Below are 25,159 nucleotides of genomic sequence, written 5' to 3' on the forward strand. Positions count from 1 at the left end.
ATGTTAAGTAGCTAAAGGTGCTGCTGGTCACAGGCCCTTACTCTTCTTTCCATATTGCGGAATCATGAGGGTCCCTTTCATCCCCTGTACCCAGAGGTCTGCCCCCCTCCACCAGTGAAAAGAGCCAGGCTCCCTTAAAAAAAAAAAATTTATTAGATGGTCTTAAAAAGGCTCCCTGGGGAGTGCTTGCAGGGCAGGTGTGCCATCCTTGGCACGCAGGTGTGCCATCCTTGGCACCCAGCCCTGCTGGAGAGCTGAGCAGGGAGCAGCAGCTCTACCGCCTTTCCCCCTGGGCTGCCTGCAGCCACCAAGGAGCCATAAGAGCAGGTGTTCAGGCACTGGCACTGTCCAAAGAGTTTCCCATGGCTCTGGCTCAGGTTAGCAATGTGTGCCAGCACTCACCTTCTGCCAGGCACTTGGGCCAAAAGGAGTCGCAGTGGCAGAGCGGGTCGCCTGTGCGTTCCCCTGCCTGCGGGGAGGGAATTCTGTAGCACCTGGGCCTCAGATGGCCAGGAGTGGTGCACGCTGCTTGGTCACGCAGGGAGGCAGGTCCCAGCTCAGGCCTGTCCCGTGGGGCAGGTGAGGAGAGGGCAGCAGGACGCGGGTAAGCCAGTGCCTGTGGGGAGGAGGAGGAGTGAGGCCGCAGCAAAAAGCCAGTCTCAGGGCTCAGCTCTGCAGAGCCCAGCCAGGGCTGTGAGGAGCCGCCACAAGGGCTGAGCTCAGCTGGGACTCTTTGGCAAGAGGGGTGCTGGATAGGCCAGAGCTTGCCACCAGGCAGGGCTGAGGAGCAACAAGGCAACTGCTGCCCATAGTCCTCTGTGCCTTGCAAAGCCCCGAGCAGCACACAGCATGGAATGCTCACTGTCCTGCTCTGTCCCAGCACTCGCACACCGCCAGCCACCACCTTCCCAGGCAGGGGCTTCCCCAGGGTTTTACCGTGGCACGTCCACACCCAGGAACACCTTCCAGTTATCCCAGCTGCCGTAACTGTAGGGGTTCCTGAAGATCTGCAGTGGTGGGGGGGAGACACACATCATGTCTGGCTCTGCCTCAGCCAGCCCTCCTGCTCTGTGGGCTGCGCTCACCTTGCCTTTCTTCTGAAGTCTCTGCCTCTCCTTCTTGTTGATGTGCCGCTCAATGCTGGTTTCCCCACGTGTGATGAGGGCAGCGTGCCACAGTGTTAGTGCGCCCAAGGCCAGTGCAACCGAGCTGGGGACAGCAAGGGACAGCAGGTTGCACACAAGCCTTCCTTCCCTGGTGCCGCAGCTGTGGGAGGCTGAGGCTGCCTTCCCTACACCCACCGCTGCATAGGTGGGTCAGCTTGTCTAGTCCCCTGTGACGGAGCCAAAAAATCTCTCCTCCTCCATGGCCCAAGAGTTGGCAGGATAGGGACATCTGAGCAAGCCAGCCCAGCCCCGGGGAGGGACAGCAGTGTCACAGGGCAGGAGGCTGCACAGTCCTTGCCCCCCACACCCTCACTCCCAGACCCTGGGCCCCCTTACCTGCATAGGACCCAGAGGTAGACCACACTCTTGTGGAATGCTCGCTGGCGGAAAGAGAAAGTGGGTGGTGGCGTCTGGTAGTATGTCTGAAAAAGGATCAGGGAGTGAGGGGATTAACCAAACTGCTTTATAGCTTGAAGCCAGACCGGGGACTGCTGCACCGCTCAGTGATGCAGAGCTCAGACAGCTAGAAAGGACTGTGGCTGGAACCAACGCAGCAGGCAGGGTGATGGGGAGGCAGCCTGAGACAGCCGTGAGACATACAGACACCCAAGAGCTGGCACATGGGTGAGAAGCAGTGGGCTGGAGGTAAGGGGGGAGGCAACAGCTGTGGGACTGGTCAGGACACCACACCACACTGCAGCTGGTGCTCAGGGCAAGATGTGTACATACTGCTGCAGCTTGCCCAGGAGAGCAGGGCCTGAGCAGCACATGCCAAGCAGCTGCCACCAGCCAAAGCCCCTGGAAGCTGGGTGCACAGGGAAGCAGACCCCAAGCTGCTGGAGGCAATGCCACAGTAGAGCTGCCTGGCCCGCCCCAACTCTCTGACAGGAGATGACTGCGGGGGCTGGTTCTGGCTGTGACATGCTCCTTGAGAGCAGGGCCCCAAGCAGGACCCAGCCTGCAGGGCAGCTCTGCTCCACACTGCCTGGAGCAGCTGGGGGGCAGGGATGTCCCACCTGGTTGGCAGCCACCTGCAGTCTCTCCTTCTCAAGCAGTTTCATTCTCTAGGGGGACGGAAAACAGGGCACGAGTTACGTGTCTCAGAGGGCGCCCTTCCCCCTCACTGCCCCCACTGCAGGACCAGGGCAGCTGGGGGTGTCACAGGAGGAAGGAGTGGGGAAGCAAAGTCACTACAAGGCCAGACGTGGCCCAGCCTTGTTCTGCAAGCTCAGCTTGGGGAGCCCAGACAACCTCGGAGCACGGCAGGGTAAGGGCCAGGGCCTGCCTGCTCACCTCGATGGCTGCGTAGGCATCCCGGAACATCTCCCAGCCGCTGATGCTGCAGTAGATGCAGCCCATGGTCATGAACAGGCAGAAGGAGAAGAAGTAGCGGTGGTTGTAGTGTCCCACACAGTTGTTTAGCCAGGCTGCCTCTGGGGTTAAAGGTATGTAACTGCGACAGACCATGGGTCCAAACACACCCCAGGGACAAGGGCGGTTCTTGGCCCAGCCCCCAGCCCCCTTCCCTGTGCTGGCTGACCCGGGCGAGGAGCAGGGCAGGGAGAGAAGGGGGAAGCAGAGCCAGCTTCCCCTAGGAGAGTGCCACAAGTTAGTACTGCAGAAGGATACGGCAGTGGTGGTCCATCTTCAGCACGCACCTGGGAGGGAGGAGAGCAGCGCCAGTGTCAGTGCAAGCATTGCCTTCAGGAGGGGGCAGGCAGCCCCCCCAGCCCTGTGGGCTGTGTGAGAGATGAGACAAGAAGCCAGCAGAGCAGCGGGGAAGGGGCCCCGGTCTTGCAGTGTGGCAGGGGGCAAGGAGAGGCTGCCCCAAGTGCTGCGGTGGGCAGAGGGAAGGAGCCCTACCTGTTGCAGATGCTGCAGTGGTGGGTGCGAGCTGGCTTGGGGGCAATGCATTTCCTGCAGATGGAGACGCCAGTGAGATCGTCCTTGGCCTGTGCACAGGTCAGAAGAGATTTGTGCACCCGAGGCCCACACCCATCCCCTGCTCCCCATGCTCCTCACCTCCCCTCTGACCTCCCCCCACCTCCCCACCTCCCCCTGCCCAGCCTAACTGCCCCGATCTGGAGGCCACCTCCTGCAACGACACCACTAGGCTTGTTTAGCTGTTCCCAGTGATTGTCCGTAGCTGGTCCCCACTGCCCAGCTGGAAGAGGCTGTGCTGCCAGTTGGTGCCTTACCTGCGGTGGGTGCCCAGGTGAGGTGGTGATAGCCATGTAGTAGTGGAAGACGATCATGATGAGGTTCCAGTGTCCGTAGGCGAGGTGCCAGCAGATCCAGGCAGGCGTGTAGGTCTGCAGGATGAGGGGCAGCAGGCAGATGTACACTATGGCCACGATGGAGCTTGTCAGCCCAATCACCAGTGCCACAAACACCTACAGGAAAGGGGCCTGGGTCACTGGAGTGGGCAGCACCTGCCCCTCGCTGCCTGGGGAGCGGCACAGGCAGGATATGGTCACAGGAAACCAATCTGAACCACACACTGATGTCCCCACTCCCTTCCTGCCTAGAACACAAGCAGCCCCGACACTCAGTTGCCCCAGCAGCGCGCTCGCCCCAGCCCCCCAAGCCGGGTGACCCCTTGCCCGGTGAGGGTACTCACCACACCGAACCACCGGGTGACGTGGTCCACCAGCCAGTAGACAGGCTCAAAGAGGGAGTCAAGCACCACGTCACCGTTGGTGAAGGAGTTGTACAGCAGGGAGCGGAGGCAGAGGTGCCCGTAGTGCCACAGCTGCTCTGCCTGCTGCACCAGCTTAAATCGTCGCCGCCGGCCCAGCCGCAGGCACTTGAGGAGCAGGCGCATCACCGCCGCAAACATCCGCTGCCGGCTCCTCATCCCTGCCATGCTGCGCCTGCGGGGAGAGGAGCTCAGCGTGGGCAGGCCACCCTGCTGCCTGGTCGTCCCTCAAGAAGGGTCTCCCCTCCCAGACGTGCTGAAGTCAATCACACAGCTCCCTGTACCAACTCTGCCAGATGCCTGCCTGCACAGCACAGCAGGGGCCTCTCCTTCACCCTGCATGAGGATGCAGAGCAAGGAAGCTAAGCCCAGACTCCTGGAGGCTGTGGGGCTCTCTGCGTGGAGCAGGGGGCACAGGCCCCTCGATATCTGGGCTCAGATGCTCTCTGGTCCCATCTCGTCTTTCCTAGCGGGGAGGGGGCCGGGGGAGCGACACGGAGAGTCTGACTCAGAGGAAACCAGAGAAGGCATGAGCATCCAGGATGCTGGGCCAGTTCCAGGGACGATCCCAAACTTAGCCCTTCCCAACAGGTTTGGGAACAGGGGAAACCACACAAAATATGTGGAGAAATGGGGCTAGGATTACCCCTCCTCACCTAGTCCCTCTCCTCATCCCCCAAAAGCAGGGCCAGGATGCTACTTTCCTCCACCTCAACCTCTGGACCAAACTGCAGAGGTAACCTTGCACATTTCCCAACCTCACAGCCCTACTCCAAGAGTCCCAACGCTTTCTCATTCACCTTGGCTGGATCCACCTTGGACAACATCATGTAACAACAAAGGGGTGGCACAGGGGAAGCCCCAGGCTGAGGTGATGCTGTGCAGTGCTTCCCTACCTGCTGAGCCCCTTATCCCACCCGAGACCTGTGCTGGGAGCAAATAGGAACCCGATCTGGCCCAGCAGCTGGGAAAACGATCTGCAGGGCTGGGGCCCCCAGGCCTCCGTGCAGACAGTGCCCATCAATATTAAGCAGTGAGGCTGCCCTAGGGTCCTACCAAGGCACGTTCTGAGCCTGGGCCAAATTCTCACCTTGGCATGGTGCCAGGCAGTGGTGCCACAAGGCGGGGGCCCTCCAGCGGGGATTGGCTCCCTGTGCTGCTGTACCCACTGCACAGTGCTCAGGGAGCGGCAGGGAAGGTAAGGGCAGGATCTGCAGCATCCACATGGGCTGTCCAAAGGAACCAGGTGCTCCCCTCTGCCCTGCCAGATGAATGTGGGGCTGACCCCAAGGCTGGAAGCAGCTGGACATGAGGACATCAAACCCACCAGCCCACTCCAGGTCACAGGCATGGCTCCTGCCCAGGCTTCCTGTACCCTGGTAAGGGAGAGGTGGGATATGCAAACCCCAGTGCCACCCCTTTCCCCATGTTTGCCCTTGACTCTGCCAAGAGCCTTCCTCTGAAAGACATGAGGTGCGAAGTGGAGCAACAACTTCCTGCTGTGCAGCCTTTAGGTGGCACACGTCCCTGTGTTGTCAGCACAGAGACAAAATGCTGGAGCCAGCAGCAGGTCCCGGGGTAAGCCCTCCCCTCCAAATACACAGCACCTCCCTGCCCCTCAGAGAGGTTTCCTCGCCTACAACAGCTGGCAGCTGCTGAGCAGGGGGCCCACAGGGGAGGCAGCCAGCCTGCCCCAGGGCAGGACACCCCTCTGTCCCCAGGCACCAGCCAGCATACAGCAGCACAGCCACAGGGATGAGGCTCCAGCAGAGCCATGCACCCTCCTTGGCCCAGTCAGTCACTGGGGCTCCAGGCCTCACCCTGCCCTTGGCACTCCCCACATCCCAGTGGAGGACTGAGCCCATGGTGATGGGACAACGCTAGCAGCACAGCCAAAACCACAGGCAACAGCAAAGCCAGGCTGCAGGAAACCTTAGATTTGGCCCTACCTAGGCACAGCCAGGGTCCTGCTCCTGCTGGGTCCAGCCACCCAGACCCAGCCCTGTGGCACCCTCCAGTGGCGCCCAGCTCCACAACACCCAGCTCCCCCAGTTCAGTAGCACCCAGACCCACAGTGGCAAGACATTCTCTGGCACCTCGCCTCATTGTGCAAAGGCTGCCCATACCAACAGCAAAAAGCTCTCAGCCTCACTGCATCCAGCTCCCATAACACCCGGGATCCCCACGCCCCGCAGCACCCCCAGCCCCTCCAGGCCCACAGCAGCCCCCCCACTGCCTCCCAACACCATAGCACCCCCAGGGCGACAGCACACACCCCCACTGTCTCCCAGGCCTGCAGCACCTCCTGCCCCAGGGCACCCTCAGCCTCTCCAGGCCCACAGCATCCTCCCCCACTGCCTCTCCAGGCCCACAGCATCCTCCCCCACTGCCTCTCCAGGCCCACAGCACTCCCAGCCCCTCCAGGCCCACAGCATCCCCCCACCCCCCCGCGCCTCTCCAGGCCCTCAGCATCCCCCCCCGCCTCTCCAGGCCCACAGCATCCCCCCCCGGCCTCTCCAGGCCCATAGCATCCTCCCCACACTGCCTCTCCGGGCCCACAGCACCCCCGCATCTCCTCCCGGGCCCACAGCACCGGAGGCCCCAGGTCCCTCCCAGGCCCACGACACCCCACAGCAACAGCCCCGTCCGGCGCCTCCGACCTGCCGCCCGCGCCCGGCCGCCCGCCGCCTCCATGCCCGGCGCCCCCGCCGCTCTCACGGCCCCAGGGCCAGCACCCGGCGCCCCGCGCACTGCGCCTGCGCGCCGCCCCGCAGAGCATGCCGGGAAGCGCTGTCTGCCAGCGCTGGACTACGACTCCCAGCGGGCAGTGCGCCCGCGCTCCTTGCCGGGCAGGGGAGAGCCAATAGCCGTGCCGCTTACAGCGCCGCCCTGCCGCCGGGGCCAATAGGGTGGAGGATTTCTGAGGGCGCACTCCTGGCGGCTAACATGGCGCCTCCCGTACGGTACTGCGTCCCCGGTGAGTGCGGGCCCAGGCAGGAAGAGGTGGGGGGGGTGCCCGGGGCAGGAGAGCGGGCTCCTGGAGTTGGGGAGTGCCCAGGGCAGGGGTGGCCCGGGCGGAGAGCACGGGAGAGGGCGGCCTGGGCCGAGGGGGTTTTGCCCCGGGGGTGCGCGAAGGGGTTGCCCCGGGGCAGGGCTGCCCCGCCACACGGGGCCGGGCAGGAGCGGGCACTGCGGAGCCTGGTCCCCCTGGCAGTGCCAGCCCCTGGACCCCTGTCCCTTAGGTGAGCGGCTGTGCAGCACGGAGGAGGCCACGGCTGGCAGCGGGACTTACACCCGGCATGGATTCATCTTCTCCTCGCTGGCTGGCTGCCTGGAGAAGAGGAGCGAGGACAGTGGGGTGAGCGCGGCCAGCGGCACACACTGCTCTTCCCCAGAGCCAGCTGCTGGGTGCTGAGGCTGCACAGCCCCTTCCCGGCTGGGAAATTGGGCTCCGAAGGGGTTCAGCCTGTGCCTGCTGCGAGCCTGGTCCTGCATGATCCTGTGCATGGGCTGTGCCCCAAGCTAACCCTCGTGTCTGCTGTCCTGCAGCTGCCTGTTGTGTCAGTGGTGAGAGATGCTGAGTCCCAGCTCCTGCCTGATGTGGGGGCCATGGTGACATGCAAGGTAGGGTGCACTGCAATGGCAAACTGCACAGCCTTTGCGCTCTCTGCCTTGTGCTGACCTTTGTTCCTGCACACATACAGGGTGGGATGAGGAGCCTCTGGGCTCGTTAGTACCCTCTTTATGACTGCTAGCAGGGCAGAGGGAGCCTAGTGGTTTCCTTGGGTCCCTCACTCACAAAGCCAGCCAGATATTGGCATGGAGGATCCCTGCCTCTTGAATTTGCCTGCCCTGCAGCTGAGGTGCACTGAGGGGAGGTTTTTCTTTTTCTCCCTTTCAGAACTCCCTCTGTGGCAGGGTGTGTGGAGGGCAGTGCCAGGGGTAGCTTGGAGAAAGGGTGACATGGCAAAGGGAGTAGTGTCCCGATGGTGGGAGAGGGACTAGGGTCGCAGCAGGTCATGGCCTTATTTGCACGTCTTAAGTTCCACAAGTATCATCTTCCTCACCTGGCTTCCTGCCGGGTGTCCCACCTCTGCCACCACTACTTTGGTCATGAGGAGGTGGTGGCCAAATGAGACACAACCCCCCTGCATACAGCCCAGTCCTGCCTGCACCCTGCCCTTTCCTTGCCTGAAGTGGGGTGCACTGGTGTGGAAGCAGACCTGTGTTGGCACTGAGTCCCCTTTTCCTCTGGGCAGGTTTGTAGCATTAACTCTCGCTTCGCCAAGGTGCACATCCTGTACGTTGGTTCCACACCGCTGAAATCCACCTTCCGGGGGACCATACGGTAGGGAAAAGGCTGGGTTCCCTGTGAGACAGGGTGCCCTGGCACCCCATCCTCCAGGCGGGAGGAAGGCTTTTCTGGGAGTGCAGCCGGCTGCACTGGCAGGAGCTGTGCCCTGAGCGCTGGACAGGTGTCCAGCAAGTCCTGGCAAGCGCCCAGGCGGGCTGGGGCAGCTCCTGTCACAGGCTGGAGAGTCGCCTTCAGTCACTGGCGCTCAGATTCCTCCATCTCCTTTTTCAGGAGAGAAGATATTCGAGCCACGGAGAAGGATAAGGTCAGTGAGGCACTGCCGGTGACTGTGCTGCCGCAGCAATCCCCACTTTCTGCTGGTGGTGGGCACTTGCCCTGCTGCTGAGGAGCACCCCAACACGCTGTGTGGTTTTGCCTGCTCTCTCCCATGCAGGTAGAAGTGTACAAGAGTTTCCGCCCCGGTGACATAGTCCTGGCCAAAGTCGTATCCTTTCCCCTCATGCTGTGAGGGCCTGCCAGGGACAGCAGGTTTGCTCCAATCCCCCTGGGAAGGCCTTTCCCTTAACCCCTGTCTAACCAGATCTCCCTGGGGGACGCGCAGTCCAACTACCTGCTGAGCACAGCGGAGAATGAGCTGGGTGTGGTGGTGGCACGCAGCGAGGCAGGTAGGGATGGGCTGTGGGCCCTGGTCTTGGACCATCCTGCCTTTTCCTTGCCTGAGGGGCAGCTGATGCGGCCTTCTCCCTTTCCACATGGAGGAACACAATTTGGGGAAGGGGAATCCCTGACATGTGGTGTCCCCAGGGGTGCAGATGGTGCCCATCAGCTGGTGCGAGATGCAGTGCCCGCAGACACACACCAAGGACTTCCGTAAGGTGGCCCGTGTGCAGCCCCAGTTCCTGCAGACCTAGCAGCCCCCGAGGGGATGCAGGGACTGCAGGGCAAGGGGCTGCCAGGCTGGGGTCCGTGGGGCCAGAGCAGTCTCTGGGCTCCAGCCTCCTCTTCCATGCCTACAAGAGGCTGGAACAGCCAGCCAGGCTCTCGCTGGCAGGATGGATTTTCTATTTTTGGATAATAAATATTTTTTGAGAGTTTTGTGCTCTGCTCAGTTACGACACAAAGGGGTGGCTGGGGCTGCTTGCAGTGTGCTGGTCTGGCTCCCGTAGCTGAGCCGTTGAGGGGACAGCTTCCCTGCCACTGGCCCGGAGGAAGCACGTGTTCCCAGCCTGCTGCTGGGGAAGGGGAACAATCTAGCAGCTTTGCTGCGGCAAGGCAAACGCCCTGAAGCTCTGGCTTGCAGCTGGGCTGCGCTGACTCCAGGCACTTGCTTCACAAGGTTGGTTTCCCCACATCAGCGTGGAGCACAGAGAACAGCTTGTTTCCCTGGCCCTGCCTTGATAACTGGTACAGGCTGCGGCTGCACTCAGTCCCAGGGTGCCGCATCACTTCTCCTCTGGCTACACATGCCCTGCCTGCCTCTGGGGACAAGGGCGTGCCTCACTGGCAGCCTTAAAACCTCGGAGCAGCAGGGCGTCACCCTCCCCAGCAGACTGCGGAGCTCTGCTTTACACCAGAGCTCTGTGCTGCCTCGCACATGTGTGATGGGAACACACGTGAGGGAGGTGCTGGGAAAGCGAGGGAGCCACACATGCCACATGGCACAGGAAAGCACAGACACCTCATTATTGCGCATTACTCCTTTATTGAAGTGGAACAAGACAGCTGCTATTGTCGGACAGTGACACTGACCCCGTGCAAACCCAGGCTCACGGCGTCAGCAGAGGAGGAGGCCACAGCAACAGGGCCACGTACACGCAGGTGGGATGGGGCACAATGGTACCTGCTTCATTAGCAGGACTAGGATGGGCTTCAGCTGGGGGAAGTATGCAGTGGACACAAACTTCTAGATGGCAGGCTCCCTCCCTTGCCCTTGTCCAAAGGCAATAAGTTAAAGCAGGGGCTAGCAGAGCTAGGTCCAGAGTCACGAGTACCACCCTTGGGTGCTGTACCACATGCACCAAAATACAACTCTTTCAGAATCTACCCGCCTTGTGCCACACACCCACGAGGGAATGGGATACCCATCTTGGTCGCTGCCTGTGCTGCACTCGCCCCACTGCTCCCGGGATGACTAAATCAAGCAACAGAACTACAGTAACCAGGTGATGAGAGCTGCCGGGGAAGCAAAGCAGAGGAGGAGCCTGGCACAGCGAGGGATCACTCGGCATGTACGCCTGCAGACAGGGCCCAAGGGCTGGGATCTCTGTGTGGAGAGGTGTGCAGTCGCTGTCTGGCAGAGCCAGGGCTGCCTTTCACACCAGACCTCCGCACGCACAGCCCCTCGCCCCTGGGCCCCCAGGCTGTCTGCAGAGGGGAGCCTGGTACCGAGGGAATGGGCCTAATCCTGGGGAGCTGCTCCAGCTCCGCAGTTCCAAGTTCCTACGGCTGTGGGGGGTGTGCACAGAGGGGTGGGGGATGGCAGGGGGCTCTACTACGTGCTAGCCTGCTGCCCGCCCTCACTTCTTAACCTTGCCCTGAGCAGCGACAGCTTCCATGGCCTTGCGCACTGTCTCCTCGTCCCCCAGGAACTGCATAGGCTTGACGGGTTTCAGGTTCTTGTCCAACTCATAGACGATAGGGATGCCAGTGGGCAGGTTCAGCTCCATGATGGCCTCTTCTGACATGCCTGTGAACAGAGAGGTGCCATCACTCATGGCCCTACCTGCACAGTGCCAGCCAGGCACAGCCCGTATGATACCCCTGCAGGGCTGACGTACCTTCCAGGTGCTTGACAATCCCACGCAGGCTATTGCCATGGGCAGCAATAAGGACTCGCTTGCCCTCTTTGATCTGTGGGACAATTTCCTCATTCCAGAAAGGCAGAGCCCGGGCAATGGTGTCCTTCAAGCTCTCACATGTCGGCAGCTGGTCCTCTGTCAGGTCAGCGTAGCGACGGTCCTGAGGGAACAGCCACACGTAGGCAGCAGCCCAGTGGCCCCAACAGTGGGGGAAGGAGGTGGCAAGGCCTTTATCCCTCCCCAAGATCCCCCCTGAGGACCTACTACATGTAGGCAAAGTCGGGCTTGGAAGCAAGGAAGGCACCTTTAGGGCTGCAATCAGCCACAGTTGGGGTTGTGAGCCCCTCCTGGGGAAAGCCACACGTTGCTTGCTCTGGGCAAAGGGATCAGAGCAAACATCTATGCACATGTCACAGGACTAATGATTAACAGGTAATCGTTCCCTCTGCTTTGAATCTATCTGTGCAATGCCCAAGGGTTCAACTCCCTAGGAAGGGAGTGAGACACACTCAGCCCAATGCCAACCAGCATCACGCATGACAGTCCTGGCTGCTGCAACAGAGAGAGAGACTTTATAGAGGATGCCAGACTACGCTGCAGGGACCTAAGGTGGTTTTGGGAGCCTCCCAGCAAGGTGGAAAAAGAGCAGTGGGTCTTACCTTGCTGATGGTGCTGTAGAAGGGGTGATCGGACTGCATGGGAGGTGGAGGGATGTCATAGGAGCGCCTCCAGATCTTCACCTGCGCCTCGCCATGCTTCGCTGCCGTCTCAGCCTTGTTCAAACCAGTGAGAGCCCCGTAGTGCCTCTCGTTCAGGCGCCACGTTCGGATAACGGGTAACCACATCTGATCAATGGCATCCAGGACGGTCCAGAGGGTACGGATGGCCCGTTTCTGTACCGAGGTGAAGCAGATGTCGAACTCATAGCCGGCATCTGGGAAAGACCGGGGAAAGGTGGGTAGCGGAGGGACACCGGGGAGGTGAGTGCTGGGACTTACGCAACCATTGAGGGGCCAAGGGCGGCGACGGCCTCACCGTGCCGGTACCGGTCGCGTCCCCGCAGCCGCCGGCCAGTCCCTTGGGACTGGCCGGCGGCGGCGGGGACGCGACCGGTACCGGAGAACGCCCTCCCCAGTACCTGAGGGTATCCCCTCAGTAGCGGAGCCCACCCCCCTCGACACCGGAGGGCCCCAAAGCCACCGTCAGTAGGCCGAGGCGGCCGCACTAGGCCGCACATACCCCCGCGGCCTACCTACCCGCCCCGTTACCGGTCACCGGTACCTCGGAGGGCCTCGCCGCCACGACGCGCTTCTTGCTGACCGGCGGGGCTGAGATCGGCATCGTACCAGCCGCTGAAGCGGTTCTCCAGGTTCCAGGCGCTCTCGCCGTGGCGCACGAGCACGAGGCGGTAGGCGGCCATGGCGGCGGAGCGGGGGCTGCGGGGCGGCCGGGGCGCGCGCGCTCTCTCCTTCCCCTCACGCCGCTGCCGCGCGCGACTGACGCTGGCGCCGCCGCCCCGCCCCTACCCGCGCGGCTGGGGAGGAGGGGAGGGGAGGGGGGAGGGGGGTGGTGCGCATGCGCAGAGCCGCAGGCGGGCGGAGGCGCACGTAGCGCATGGCGCGGCCGCGAAGGGCGGCGCGACCTTCAGGGCGTGACATCACTACGCCGTAACGCATATGCGTTAACGTGTCGCGACTGCTCAGCTGTACCGGGCGCCGACCTGGCTACGGAATCGGTGCCGTGCGGGGGCGGCACCGACGGTGCCTTCTCCCCCTGCAGGGGGAGCTGTCGGCTGCCTCTGAGCCCCTAGGTCTCCCATCGAAGCCCCAGCCGGGCGCGACCCCGCTTAGCTTCCCCGACAGCACTCCCACTCGCCCCGCCGGAAGGCGGCCGGTGGTGAGGGCACCGGTGCCCTCAATCAAGATGGCGGCGGGCGCCGGAAGCGGAAGGGGAGGGGTGTGTGGCGCGGCCACACGTGGAGCCGGGCCCAGCATGGCGCGGAGCGGGCGGCTCCGTTCGGGCGCCGCCGCCAAGCTGAAGCGGTGGCGGAAGGGCCACAGCAGCGACTGTAACCCCGAGACCCGCCGGCACCGCCTGGCCGCTCGCAGCCGCTTCTTTAGCCGGCCCGCCGGTAAGGGCAAGGCCCCGGGTGCGGGCAGGGCCGCGGTGCGGGCAGCTCCCTGCCTGGGCCCGGTCCTTCCCGACGGGGGCTGCAGGGCCGCGGGGGGCTGTGGCGCGGGCCTCTGAGGCTGGGAGCAGGAGGGCCGGGAGCCGCTCACCCCCGAGCTACAGCCCCGGGAGGCGGAGGCAGCAAAACGGGGAGGAGAACCAAGCCCGCGGCCTAGCGCGTGCCTCCTCCTCACCTCCCCGGGACACCGGGCCTGTGGAGCGAAACGGGGCGCGGCGTGCAGCAGCACTGTCACCCTGCCGGGCCCGGCGCCGGGCCCTGCCTGCAGCCGCCGGGACGGTGCTGTCCCAGTGGCGTGGCCCCTGCAGGCTCGTGGCCGGAGCGATTCGGCTCTCGGAAGCCCTCGGCCGTACCTGCAGGTGCTGCCGCGGTGTCGGCGTGGGGAGGAGCACAGCGGAGGCTCCCGTTCAGGAGGCCGCCTGATGGGGAAGGAAATCTCAAAGCATCAGTCTGTAAGGGACCGGAGTTTCGCAGCCCTGGCTGGTTCTAGCCAGGGAGGTCTTTCTCCTGCAGCTGAAGACTGCATTGTCTTCTTGCAGCTGGTTGCAAGCTGGGGTCTGGGGCTCAGAGGGACGGGAGGCATGTGCCTTGGCTGTCTGGTTGCTAGGGCTCTGGGTGGAAAAAGATAAATGGGGCAGACTACCAGAAGCACCTCAGTGTTAAAGCCTTGGTAACCAGCACGTGTTTGTGATGCTCTCCTCCATCAGATGAGTTGGCTGGACTGTGCCCTGGTTTGTTTTCACAAGAACAAGGAGCTCTCACCAATTACCGCTGTGCTTTCTCCCGCTCTGGCTGGGGTTGAGGGGGGGTGTGTGGCTGAGTTTGTGGTGAATGGTGGAGCAACACAGCTTCACAGTTCTGAGCAAAGCTCTTCACCCCGACAGAGAAAAGCAACTTGACGGTGGATGCGGTGAAGCTGCACAATGAGCTGCAGTCGGGGTCCCCGCATTTGGAACGGACAACTGACAGCGCTCAGCTCCGCATGGAGGAGGATGATACCGCGGAGGCTGCCACAGAGAAGTCCTCCGGCACCTTCCTGAGTGGGCTGAGTGACTGCACCAATGTCACCTTCAGCAAGGTGCAGCGCTTCTGGGAATCCAATTCTGCTGCTCACAAAGAGGTATGGACAGGAGCAGGGCTGGGGACGGGGTGGGGTCCCATGTGGATGACCCCACAGATGTGAGGCTGAGGGCACTGACCTGCTCTGCTTGCTGTTCATAGATCTGCGCTGTGCTGGCAGCCGTGACAGAGGTGATCCGCTCACGGGGGGGCAAGGAGAGTGAGACAGAGTACTTTGCTGCACTGGTGAGTGATGGTCGTGGGGAGGTGGCGTGAGGGGAGCTGCTGTTGGCAGCATGGGTGGGCTCTTGGGAGGGCTGGTGGAGGAAAGTGCTGTGCTCATAGCTGAGGTCAGCTGCTGTTGGGCTGCTTCTGGTTTCTCTGCCCTGCTCTCCAAGGGCTGGTGTTGGGGAAGGGCTGGCCTGGTGTCAACCATTACTTGCGCTCACTCTTCCCTTCTCTGTTCCCAGATGACCACACTGGAAGTGGTGGAGTCTCCTGAGTCACTGTCAGCTGTTGCCTACCTGCTTAACCTTGTCCTAAAGCGGTGAGTAGCTGGCAGAGGAGTGAGGAGAGCTACCTGGCCCCATCATGGAAGAGGGGTTGGTACTGGAACCCCTCCCTGGGCTGGGGATGCAGGTTCCCTGCATGACTACACCCACTGCCAACTCCCCACACCACTGACATGTCTCCTTCTCCTGGCAGGGTTCCAAGCCCTGTGCTTATAAAAAAGTTCTCAGATGCCTCAAAAGCCTTAATGGGTATCGTGTCCTCACAGGCCTGCAGCAGCTCCACCTCTGCCCTGCGATGGGTGAGTGGCCAGGAGGCAGCCAGCCATGCCAGCTCTGCCCCTGGGGTCTGCTGAGAGCTGGGGTCGAGGCTGCTGCTGCTGCAGAGTGGTGCTGAGTGGTCAGCCTGATGCCATTGCAATGGGGAGGGTGTCTCTCTGTGGGTTGATGCCAACGGCCCCTGCTGGTCCCTTGTTGTAGGTCCTCTCTTGCCTGGCCACACTGCTGCGGAAGCAGGACTTGGCAGCCTGGAGCTACCCCATCACTCTCCAGGTCTATCACGGCTTGCTGAGCTTCTGTGTTCATACCAAGCCTAAGGTGAGCACCCAGTGGCACTGGTGACAGATGACACTGCCTATGATGTTCACTTTTGGGGCTGGCTGTGCAACTGGAGCCTGTGGCTTCTACCCACCTGGGCTCTCCTTTGCCAGGTGCGGAAAGCGGCGCAGCATGGGGTGTGCTCTGTCCTGAGGGGCAGCGAGTTTGTGTTTGGAGATGCAGCACCTGAGCATCACCCTGCAGCACCCTCCACCGCCAAGTTCTGCGTGCAGGAGATAGAAAAAGCTGGAGGTATGGAGTGCTGGAGCAAGGGGCCTGCAGCAGAGTTGGGGGAGGGCCCGTGCAGCTGTGGGGTAATAAGGATTTGAAAGAAAGAGGGGAGGGGGCAGCACCCTGGATTGCTGGGGAGGGTACAAGATGCCTCTGGGACACCTAAGGTGTTTTGGAGGGTCCTCAGCCATCTGTCTGTTGCTCTACTCATCCCAGGAGCCAGGGGGTGTTCACTCCAGCTCTGTGGGTCAGCCGTAGTGTTGTCACGGGGGCTTTGTCTTGGGCAGGGCTCTGCCATGGGGTGCCACAAGCTCAGATGTTGCTCTGCTCCTACAGGCACCAAGGAGGCAACCACCACCCTGCATGTCCTTGCCCTGCTGCGGGACCTGCTGCCCTGCTTCCCTGCATCTGTGGTGAAGACCTGCTGTGAGACCTTGCTCCGAGTCATGACTCTCAGCCACATGGTGAGTGTCCCCATGCCAGGGCTGGCAAGGGCAGCTCCTTTTCCCCTCAGCTGCACTTGGAAGGGCTCAAACCCCTCAGCTGCTGGCTGGAAGCCTGAAGATGCAGGGTGCAAACACAGAGGAGCCCAGGGCAGCTGGTGCTTGCTGGGCTTCCCAGGGCAGAGCCTGCTTTGGGGTAGGAGGACAGTGGGTGCAAAGCAGAGCCCCCTGCTCCTGACACTGTGTCCTTCACAGCTGGTGACAGCGTGCGCCATGCAAGCCTTCCACAGCCTCTTCAGTGCCCAGGCCAGTGAGGCCTGCCTGCCAGCTGAGCTCAATGGCCAGATCATCACCGTGAGTGTGGGGTGCCAATGTGGGGAGGGATGGGGCTGACAGTGCCACGGCACTCACCCACTCTCTGCTTCCCCAGGCCCTCTACGACTACGTGCCCAGCGTGAGTGACCTGCAGCCACTGCTGACCTGGCTGTCCACCATGGAGCGGGCACACATCAACCTGGGCAGGTATGGGCAGGGGCTGCTGCTGGGCATGGGGAGAGGTGGCCACTTGGTCTCTCACTTGCCTGATCTCTCTTCTCTAGGCTGCAGAAGGACCTGTGCTGGGCTCACCTCCCCCGGCTCTTCTCTGCTGCTATGAACTGCTTCCTCTCCCCGCACTCCCAGGTGGTGGCGACAGCAGCTCAGACCCTGGAGGTATTGCACACAGGCACCTCTTCCCACTGGGCTGCCCTGGGCCTCATGGGGAGCTCTGCCCAGGGGTTTGGGGCTTTCCGGGGAGTGGTGTGTTCCTCTGTGCGTGCCAGGCTGGGAGATGTGTAGTCCACTGCTGTCCCATTTTCCCTGTTTGCCCTTGCAGACCCTCCTCAGCGAGTGTGTTGGTCCGCACATGGAGGACCTGGGCACAGTCTCTGCATCCGCCCCAGCCCCTGCTGCCTACCTGTGCAAGATGTTCAGGTGAGGAGCGGTGGTGTGGGAGAGGCTGTCCCTGTGGGCCTGGCTGAGCTTTGAGTAGCTTCTGCCTAGTCCCCAGCAGGGGCTGGCAGGCTGCTGGGTGCCCTGATCACTGCTGGATCAGTCCTTGCCAGCATGACCGTCTCCTCTCTCCTTCCCAGATCAGTGGAGGAGGGCCTGACGTACCGTTTCCATGCAGCATGGGATGAGGTGCTGCGGGTGCTGGAGGTCTTCTTCGAGACGTGTGGGAAGCAGTGCCACCCCATCATGAGGAAGGTGAGCCAGGCTTGGGGGCCACAGGCGGCAGATCCATGGAGGCAGGTGGGGTGGCTGCACTGCTGCCTGGGCTGTGTTGCTGTTGACCTCTCCAGCTGTGGAGCAGGGCCTTCCTGGTGCCCGTTGTCCTGCCCGTGCGTAAGCACGAAGTGCGCAGCTCTGGGACTGGGCATGGGGACATGTGGGACAGCTGGCATTCCTGGGCAGGCATAGCGAGTGATGTGCCAGGACTGTCTCTGTGGCTCCTCCGTGACTGTCCTGCTCTGCCCTTGCAGTGTCTCCGGTCCCTGTGTGACCTGCGTCTCTCCCCACACTTCCCCCACACTGCTGAAGTGGACCAGGCAGTGGGGGCTGCTGTGAGCACCATGGGTCCTGAGGTGCTCCTAGAAGCTGTGCCCCTGGAAATCGATGGCAAGGAGTGAGTACGGTCACGGGGTAGCAATTTTGGAGCCATTCATTATGTTCCTGTTCAGTCCCCATGTGGTGCTGAAGGTGTTTGGCTCTACTGAGCCCACCTGTGCCCAGCTCTGTGGCTGCGTGGAGGTGCCCTGTGCCCAGGGGCTAATGCCGGTAGTGCCCTGTGCTCCCCTGACCCATGGCTTCCCTCCCCAGGGAGACCCTGGATTTCCCCCGCAGCTGGCTCCTGCCGGTGCTGCGGGACTATGTGCAGGGTGCGCGGCTTGGCTTCTTCACCAGCTACTTCTTGCCCTTGGCAGCTGCCCTAAAAAGCAGAGGTGAGGAGGGTGGCATGGTGGGGGTCTGAGTGGGTGCGGTCCCGTGCTGCTGGGAGCCCCAGGGTGCTCCATGGGACCTCCCTTCTCTTCCCTGGGGTGGAGTGGGGTTTTGCCACCCCCACTGCTCTGCTCATCTACCCCTTCTTTTCTGCAGCTGTGGAGTTTACCCAGGCTGGGAAGAGTGTGGAGGCCAAGATCTATGACACGCTGCAGTGGCAGGTAACAAGGAGTGCCCGGGAGCCCTGCCGTGGTGTACCGGTGGTGCCAGGCTGGGGAGCAGTGACGTGGGCGAAGAGTGCTGGCCTCCCATTTTTTTGTTTGCCTTCTAGGTCTGGACCCTGCTGCCTGGCTTCTGCACCCACCCCACGGATGTGCTGGGGGCCTTCAAGGGGCTGGCCCGCACGCTGGGCATGGCCATCAGTGAGCGTCCAGACCTCCGCCCCACCGTGTGCCAGGCCTTGCGCACCCTCATCCACAAAGGCTGCGAGACAGGTTGGGGGGGAGACAGACCCTTGTGGTGGGTCCCTGTCCCCTGCAGTGACCTGGAAAGGGGAGGTGTTGATCTGTAACCCCCTGTCATCCTCCCCCTAGATGCGGAGCGGGCAGAAGTGGGTCGCTTTGCCAAAAATTTCCTGCCCATCCTGTTCAACGTGTACAGCCAGCCTGAGGAGGATGGGGCCAGCAGTGCTCAGCGGCGCTCTGTGCTGGACACTGTCCGTGCTTACCTGACCATCACCGACCCGCAGGTGAGAGGAGAGGGCCCTGGGGCAGTGGGGCAGGCTGTGCTGGCTCAGGCCAGCATCTCCCAGCCGGATCCAGTCTGATAGGGCTGTGGTGGGTGCTTGACTGGAGAGGGCAGGAGGAAAGAAGCTGAGCAAAGAGCAGCCCTTCCCGCCCTTATGGGGAGGGAGCCTTTCCCAGCCGGTGGTCTGGGATTTCCCAATCTTGCAGCAGCATCTGGCACATCATGCACAAGTCCTTTGTGAGCTTGTCTAGCTCTTTTTGGACCCACTAGTGCTTCTGGTCTCCACAAAGTGCTGCGGCAAGGTGTTTGCCAGGTAGATTGCAACTCTTTTAAAGGTGCTTCCTTCGGTCAGTTCTGATCCTGCTCTGTGTCCTTGCCCTGCAGATGGTGTGTGGGTTCCTGCAGAAAGCCAGCGTGAAGCTGACCAGTCCTGAGAGCTCTGAATTTACCAGGTAACACCTGGGGACTGGTGCTAATGGGTAGAGCTGCTGGCTTCCTTCTGGTGAGCAGCGCTAAGACACTCGTGCTGTCCCACGTGGGATGTGCCACTCCTGTGCATCCAGTGAGGCTCTCGGCCAGAGTCCCAGCTTGGCTGGGTAGTGTTGGTGATAAGGTGCTCACTCGTGTGTCCTCTGCTGCAGACTCTCCATTCTGGACCTGGTGGTAGCAATGGCACCCTATGCTGATGAGCAGTCCTTAGATTCCCTGTACCGCACCATCCAGCCTTCCCTCCAGGTGAGTCTGCTCCCAGCCCTGACAGGGGCAGGGGGTGCAGTGGGGCACCTTCTGCTTGCTGCCAGCTTGGACCTGGGCTATGGGGAGATGAGCAGCTGCTATAGGGGACAGGTCTCTGGTGAGTGGCATGAGGTGCTGCGGGAGTCCCTTCAGACGCTGTGACTGTTGAGGCTGTCTTGACAGCAGGGCCATGTTGGCTGTCCCTGCAGAGCAAGGAGCGTAGCATGCAGAAGAAGGCGTACCGTGTGCTGGAGGAGGTGTGTGCCGCTCCCCATGCCCCCTGCCAGGCCTTCGTCCGCTCCCACCTGCAGGATCTGCAGGCAGCGCTGCTGGACTCGCTCAAGAGCGCGGCATCCCCGGCCAAGAGGGTGAGAGCAAGGGCTGCAGTGGTGGATCTTAGCTGCTGTTGGGAGGGGGCGGGGTGGGGTGGGTGGAGGGGGCAGCTGGGTGTGTGTTCCTGGGTGTACCAGTGCTGGACTGTTTCTTTCCCCAGCCTAGGCTGAAGTGCCTGTTCCACATTGTGAAGCAGCTCTCTGCTGAGCATGAGCCCTTTGTCACTGCCCTGGTCCCAGAGGTGAGCATGGCCCCTGGGGGGGGACCCATCTGGTTCTGGCCACAGAGGTGGCAGCAGTGATGTGACTGACATGCCCATGTGCCTCCAGGTCGTCCTGTGCACCAAGGAGGTATCGGTGGGGGCCCGCAAGAATGCCTTTGCGCTGCTTGTGGAGATGGGGCATGCCTTCATCCGCTTTGGGCCCACCCCCCAAGGTGAGCTCCTGCTCCACTTGCTCAGCCCCATGGGCGTCCCAGCCCCAAGGGACCAGAACCATGCCTGCCTGGCACCCTGCTGAAATGGGGCAGGGATGCTGCTGGGCGCAGGGTGAGCGGGGCACTGAGTCATCCCCTCTTGCAGAGGCCATGCAGCGATTCATGCTCCTGATCTACGTGGGGCTCACAGGCTCAGTCACCATGATCAGCTGCACGGTGCTGGCACTGACTCGCCTGTTCTTTGAGTTCAAAGGTGAGTGGGAGCAGGAGGGCTGGGGGCATGAGGGCAGCACAAGGGGACAGGGCGGACCCCCTCCGGTGAAGGCAGGTGCCAGGAGGAGGCTGGCTGTGGCTGAGCCCCATCGTGGTTGCAGATCACCTAGAGCTGAGTGTGGTGGAGCAGCTCCTGCAGAACATCTGCCTGCTGCTGGCCTCCCGCACGCGGGATGTGGTGAAGTCGGCCCTGGGTTTCCTCAAGGTCACACTGCTGCTGGTAGACACCAAGCTGCTGGCCAAGCATGTCCAGACGATGGTGAGATCCTGTGTGGGGTGCCCCAGGGAGGTGGTGGGGCTGCCTTGGGTGTCTGGGAGCATCTCCAGCTGCACCCTGCTTCTGCACGGGGGTCAGGGACCCAACCTTGGTCTCGGTGACTGAGACAGCAGGTAGGAGGTCCCTCGCCTGAATGCTGGCACGGATCTGCCAGAGAACCCCCGTGACCCAGCCCTGCCAAGCAGGGAGACATCCCCATGGCCCTGCCTGGGGTGGGCATGGGGAGATGGCAGCAGGGTGAGCATGGTGGCTATGCAGAGGAAGGGTGGGAGGCTGGGTGCCCAGGGCAGGGGTGCTTTGATCTCAAGGGTCTCTGTCCTGGCAGCTGGAGGCTGTGGGAAACCTTTCAGACGACATGAGACGGCACTTCCGTATGAAGCTGCGAAACCTTTTCATCAAGTTCATCCGCAAGTTTGGGTGAGCTGGGGGCTCCCGGGGCTGCAGCGAGGGAGCTCTGGGAAGCGGGGCAGGAGGAGGTGGGCCCTGACTGCTCTCTGCACTCCTCAGATTTGATCTGGTGAAGGGGCTGCTGCCAGCCGAGTACCATAAGGTGCTGGTGAACATCCGCAAGGCAGAAGCCCGGAGCCGCAAGCAGCGTGCCCTGAGGCAGGCGGCCGCGGATACCAACGAAGAGGAGGCACCACCGGCACATCCCAGAGGAGACAGGTGAAGATGGGCCAGGGGTGAAGAAGGAGCAGCCCCCACAGAGGGCTTGCTGCTGGATCTGCTCAGCTGGTGCCTCTAGAGATGCTGGAGACATCTCCAGGGCTGCTGTGCGCTGTGAGGCTGGCTGGGGTCTGCACCCCTGGGCTTGTTCTGTTTCCATCATTCTGTCTGCCTTTTGACTAGCATGGAGGAGATCCTGGCTGACTCAGAGGATGAGGAGGAGGAAGAGGAGGAACGGCAGAGGAGCAAGGAGTGGAGGAAGCAAGCACGGCAGAAGGGCCAAGCCTGGCTGAAGGAAGGGGAAGAGGATGAGCCCCTCAACTTCCTGGACCCCAATGTGTCCCAGCGGGTCCTGGGTGAGGAGTGGAGCTTTGGATGTGGCTGGGGTGGGATGGATGTGTTGGGGGCTGCTGTGATGTGCAGGGACCCTGGGACTACAACTGCCCACAGGAGTGGGTCCTTGCTCAGACCCTGACCCATCTCTCTGTGAGCAGCCACCAAGCCAGGCCCCAGGCGGTCCACGGGAGTGAGCCACGACTTCCAGGTGTCCAAGGACGGGCGTCTGATCATCCATGAAGAAGAGGAGGTGGACGATGATGAAGCCAAAGGTACTGCCTGGGCTGACAGGGGCCACACTAGACTTGCTCTAGTACTCCAAATGGTTTTCTTCCTGCCACCCGTATGTGGGAGCTTGGGGGGATGTGGGTGGAAGCGGCAGGAGTTGGTATGGCCTTGTGTCACACCTAGTGACTCTCTTCTGGGCCATTGCCACCCAGGGGAGGCAGCTCCCTCCATCACCAGAAGGGTGTTGGAGGGGACAAGGTCACAAGTGCTGGTTCGACAGGGGCACCCTGCTCCTAAAGCCCACTCCAGGGGCTGGCATAGTACTGGGGGTCTCCTGTGCCTGCATTCTCCACTGACACTTTTGTCCTGTACCATAGGAGCAGATGAGGAGATGGCAGATGTGCTGCAAGATGTGGGTCTCCGCAGTGTGAGTATGGGGCTTATGGTCCTGAGGAGACGCTGAGGGAACGCAGCTGTGCCAAACCCCTGCCTGTGCCATGGCAGCTGCAGCTGTGCCCAAGAGGCCAGTAGGGACACCAGGCAAGCGCCAGCTGCTTGGAGGGGTGCAGGAGGCTGGCTGGGGACAGGGACATGCACAGGCAGTCTGAAAGGTCTCTGGGGCCCCCATGGGAAAGAAGCAGGCCAGGGGTCCATGGGAGGGCAGAACTGTAAGTACAAGCCAGCTGCAGGGTCCCTGCTCCTCCTTCTGCAGAAGAAGAGCCAGAAGCGTCGGTTCAGAGAGGAACCAGATGATGAGGAACTCGAAGCTGAGACCTACCCTCAGTACAGAGGTAAGTCTTCCACCTGTGCCCGGTCTGGGGTTCCCCAGGGGGCCAGAACCACGTACCCACCTGTCTCGCTGGACTGCTCCAGGACAGCTGAAGCAGAGATCTTTGCTCATGGGAAGTGGTCACTGTTCTCTGCTGCTCTCACACCTAAGAGCTGGAGGCAAAACCAGGAACAGCTCCCCCAGCCTGGAACTGGGAAGGGGGAGCCATGGGCCCCCCTTCCAACACACATTCTCTGTTTTCCAGCTGGAGGCTCTGGGATCCACCGGCAGCTGAACAAGGAGCCAGTCTTCGGTGCAGAGTACAGATCCAAGGTGAAGGACCCAGGGGGTCAAAAGGTTTCAGTGGGGGGATGCCTGGGGCTTTGCTGGGGCAGGAAGCACCGTCTGTTTTTTGGAGGTCTGGCGCAGTAGCATAAAGGCTGGAGGGAATCTCTGCACCAAGAGGAGCTGCCAAATCCTTGGTACCTGTGAACATTTCTAACCCATCTTGGAGTCCCTGTCCTGCCCTTGCTGTGGCCAGTTCCTGCTTGCTGATGAAAGCAGGTGTCTGTAGCATCATCCGAGTAGGAAATCAGCTCCCAGGGCCATGTGCTCAGCTGGCGCCCCACTGCTACGTAGTCTTCGGGATAGCTGGGTGGCAGGGTTGCACCAGAACGGGACACATGCATCTCCCCTGGTGCTGCATCTTCTCCCATGTCACTATCTCCCACAGAAAGGTAAAGGCGACGTGAAGAAGAAAGGCCAGCTCGACCCCTACGCCTACATCCCCCTGAACAGAGCTAAACTCAACAGAAGGTGAGGCTAGCTGGGAAGGGTTGGGAGCAGGGCTAAACCCCAGGTTTGATCCTGCAGGGTTTTGTGGATCTGAGAGCTCCCTGCCAGCCTCTGCACTGCTCCTTGTGTAGCTTGGAGCATCCCTGTGCATTAGGTGTGCCCAGTGCCTGCACTAACCCAGTCTCCCGTTTCTTCCTTCTTCTAGGAAGCGGGCAAAAATGCAGGGCCAGTTCAAGGGCCTGATGAAGGGAGCCCAGCGTGGGGCCAAGGCTGGCCGCAGGAACCGTGTGAAGGCCCAACGCCCCTGAGGAGCATCAGGTGCTTGGCCTGCACCTGCCCAAGGACAGACAACACCCTGTGGCCTCTGGGCACCGGGGGTTGAGGGCTTTGTGAGTAGAGCAGTGGGGACTCCTGCAGAAAGTGGCCCGTGTCTGTTTGAGATTCCCTGGGAAACCACTCTGTTGTATTACAAACTCATGGCCCAAGCCCTGCCCTCCTGTACCTGGAGGAAGGTGCTGGGTTGCATGGTGCAGGGGTATGTGTGAGAGTGAGTAATGTGTAATTAATTCCCTGTGTTGATAAATACCCACTGTTCCTACCCAGCCCAGATTCCTCCTCTCTTAAGAGCTGTGCAGACCTGTGCTCTGCCTGCTGCCCTGTGCAGCAAGTCCTGCTGCCGCTGCAGCACTGTGCCCCACGGGGCTCACCCCTACATCAGCATGGGACCTGCGGCTGGAGCCCTCTCCCCAGCGTGGCGCTTGCCTAGGGGCTGTCAGGAGCAGCACTGCAGCACAGAGCAGTGAGGCAGTGCCCATGTCCTGTGCCCTTCCGGCACATGTGCAGTAGGGGTGAGTTGTCGAACTGGCCAAAGAAAGAAGCCAGAGATGGTGAAGTCCTTTGCTTACAACCAGCTTTCTTATACAAGCTCCCTCTTGGCAGCGTCTTCTGCCCTAAACTGTGGGCCAGGGAATCTGTGCCACAGGGGGAGTGCCTGCCGTTTGGCAGCCACTGGTTTGTCCTGCCTCAGCTTTTCCTTTTCCTGTATCAACCATGCCTGCTTGTGGGGCATGAACTGTTCACTGTATATTTCTTCAAACTGACTGGAAAACTGCTACTGCAAACCTCTGTGCCTTGCCCTTTCCTTTATCCTTGAGAGTTGGGAGAAGCCTTTTCCTCTGCTCTGACCACCTGCTGCCAGCAGACCTGAGCAGTGCAAATAATCCTTTTTAGCTTCCCAGACATCTCGAGTTAGCCTGAGCATCTGGTTTTGCCCAGTTACTTCTGCACTGAGCCCAAAAGACCGTGTTTGGCCAAAGCATGTTGAAGAGAATGAAGCTGAGGGTAGTAGATACAGGTGCCATTGTTTATGCTGCAAAGAACATGTATTTGTGAATGTAGCTGGCTTTCCCTTCATCTTCTATATTAAAAAGCCTTTAGTCCTTTGTCATTTCCTTCTATGGTAGATTACACACTGGAATTGTAACAGTTCTCAGTCTCCTAATAAGCTAAAGGGATTGTGCTTGTTCAGCCTCTTACTGCAGGCTTCTTTCTGGAGGCTGCAAATCCAGTTTTGTGGTGCTGTCA

At 61.3% G+C, this 25,159-nt stretch overlaps 4 protein-coding genes across 11 annotated transcripts; 2 read left to right on the forward strand and 2 right to left on the reverse strand.

Moving 5' to 3' along the window:
- Positions 1-136: 136 nt before the first annotated feature.
- ZDHHC16 (zDHHC palmitoyltransferase 16) lies at positions 137-6,734 on the reverse strand. Of its 7 annotated transcripts, none has more exons than XM_080401848.1 (11): positions 6,525-6,734; positions 3,787-4,039; positions 3,365-3,478; positions 3,030-3,118; positions 2,796-2,824; positions 2,460-2,593; positions 2,183-2,230; positions 1,503-1,588; positions 1,086-1,209; positions 937-1,007; positions 137-616 (listed from the first exon to the last, which is right to left on the reverse strand). In XM_080401848.1, exons 1-11 carry the CDS (start codon positions 6,641-6,643, stop codon positions 502-504), a joined length of 1,182 nt encoding a protein of 393 aa, XP_080257974.1. In that variant the 5' UTR covers positions 6,644-6,734; the 3' UTR covers positions 137-501. The 7 variants fall into 7 exon arrangements, with proteins under 7 accessions (XP_080257974.1, XP_080257970.1, XP_080257971.1 ...); XM_080401844.1 differs by having other exon boundaries at positions 3,365-3,559; XM_080401845.1 differs by adding an exon at positions 4,955-5,240 and having other exon boundaries at positions 937-1,209; positions 3,365-3,559; positions 6,525-6,610.
- Positions 6,735-6,748: 14 nt separating this feature from the next.
- On the forward strand, positions 6,749-9,270 carry EXOSC1 (exosome component 1). 2 transcript variants are annotated; one of them, XM_080401864.1, is made up of 8 exons: positions 6,750-6,841; positions 7,107-7,222; positions 7,414-7,488; positions 8,124-8,212; positions 8,450-8,483; positions 8,613-8,663; positions 8,760-8,844; positions 8,984-9,270. In XM_080401864.1, the coding sequence occupies exons 1-8, from the start codon at positions 6,811-6,813 to the stop codon at positions 9,088-9,090; spliced, it is 588 nt and encodes a 195-aa protein (XP_080257990.1). In that variant the 5' UTR covers positions 6,750-6,810; the 3' UTR covers positions 9,091-9,270. The 2 variants fall into 2 exon arrangements, with proteins under 2 accessions (XP_080257989.1, XP_080257990.1); XM_080401863.1 differs by having other exon boundaries at positions 6,749-6,841; positions 8,760-9,270.
- A 591-nt stretch (positions 9,271-9,861) lies between these two features.
- Positions 9,862-12,476, reverse strand: PGAM1 (phosphoglycerate mutase 1). The gene is made up of 4 exons (XM_080401869.1): positions 12,259-12,476; positions 11,637-11,911; positions 10,957-11,137; positions 9,862-10,865 (listed from the first exon to the last, which is right to left on the reverse strand). Exons 1-4 carry the CDS (start codon positions 12,395-12,397, stop codon positions 10,696-10,698), a joined length of 765 nt encoding a protein of 254 aa, XP_080257995.1. The 5' UTR covers positions 12,398-12,476; the 3' UTR covers positions 9,862-10,695.
- RRP12 (ribosomal RNA processing 12 homolog) lies at positions 12,460-25,022 on the forward strand. Its single transcript, XM_080401829.1, has 34 exons — positions 12,460-13,108; positions 14,050-14,285; positions 14,387-14,470; positions 14,695-14,771; positions 14,930-15,035; positions 15,214-15,330; positions 15,444-15,582; positions 15,898-16,025; positions 16,260-16,358; positions 16,435-16,526; positions 16,604-16,715; positions 16,879-16,976; positions 17,135-17,249; positions 17,525-17,667; positions 17,862-17,983; positions 18,138-18,202; positions 18,313-18,475; positions 18,575-18,729; positions 19,113-19,180; positions 19,370-19,463; positions 19,673-19,831; positions 19,957-20,037; positions 20,126-20,231; positions 20,377-20,484; positions 20,606-20,763; positions 21,107-21,198; positions 21,289-21,447; positions 21,631-21,803; positions 21,942-22,055; positions 22,389-22,438; positions 22,724-22,802; positions 23,046-23,113; positions 23,514-23,596; positions 23,781-25,022. The coding sequence occupies exons 1-34, from the start codon at positions 12,901-12,903 to the stop codon at positions 23,881-23,883; spliced, it is 3,954 nt and encodes a 1,317-aa protein (XP_080257955.1). The 5' UTR covers positions 12,460-12,900; the 3' UTR covers positions 23,884-25,022.
- The last annotated feature ends 137 nt before the right edge of the window (positions 25,023-25,159 follow it).

The sequence above is a fragment of the Falco punctatus genome (genome assembly GCF_963210335.1).
Source record: "Falco punctatus genome assembly, chromosome: 9".
NCBI lineage: Eukaryota > Metazoa > Chordata > Aves > Falconiformes > Falconidae > Falco > Falco punctatus.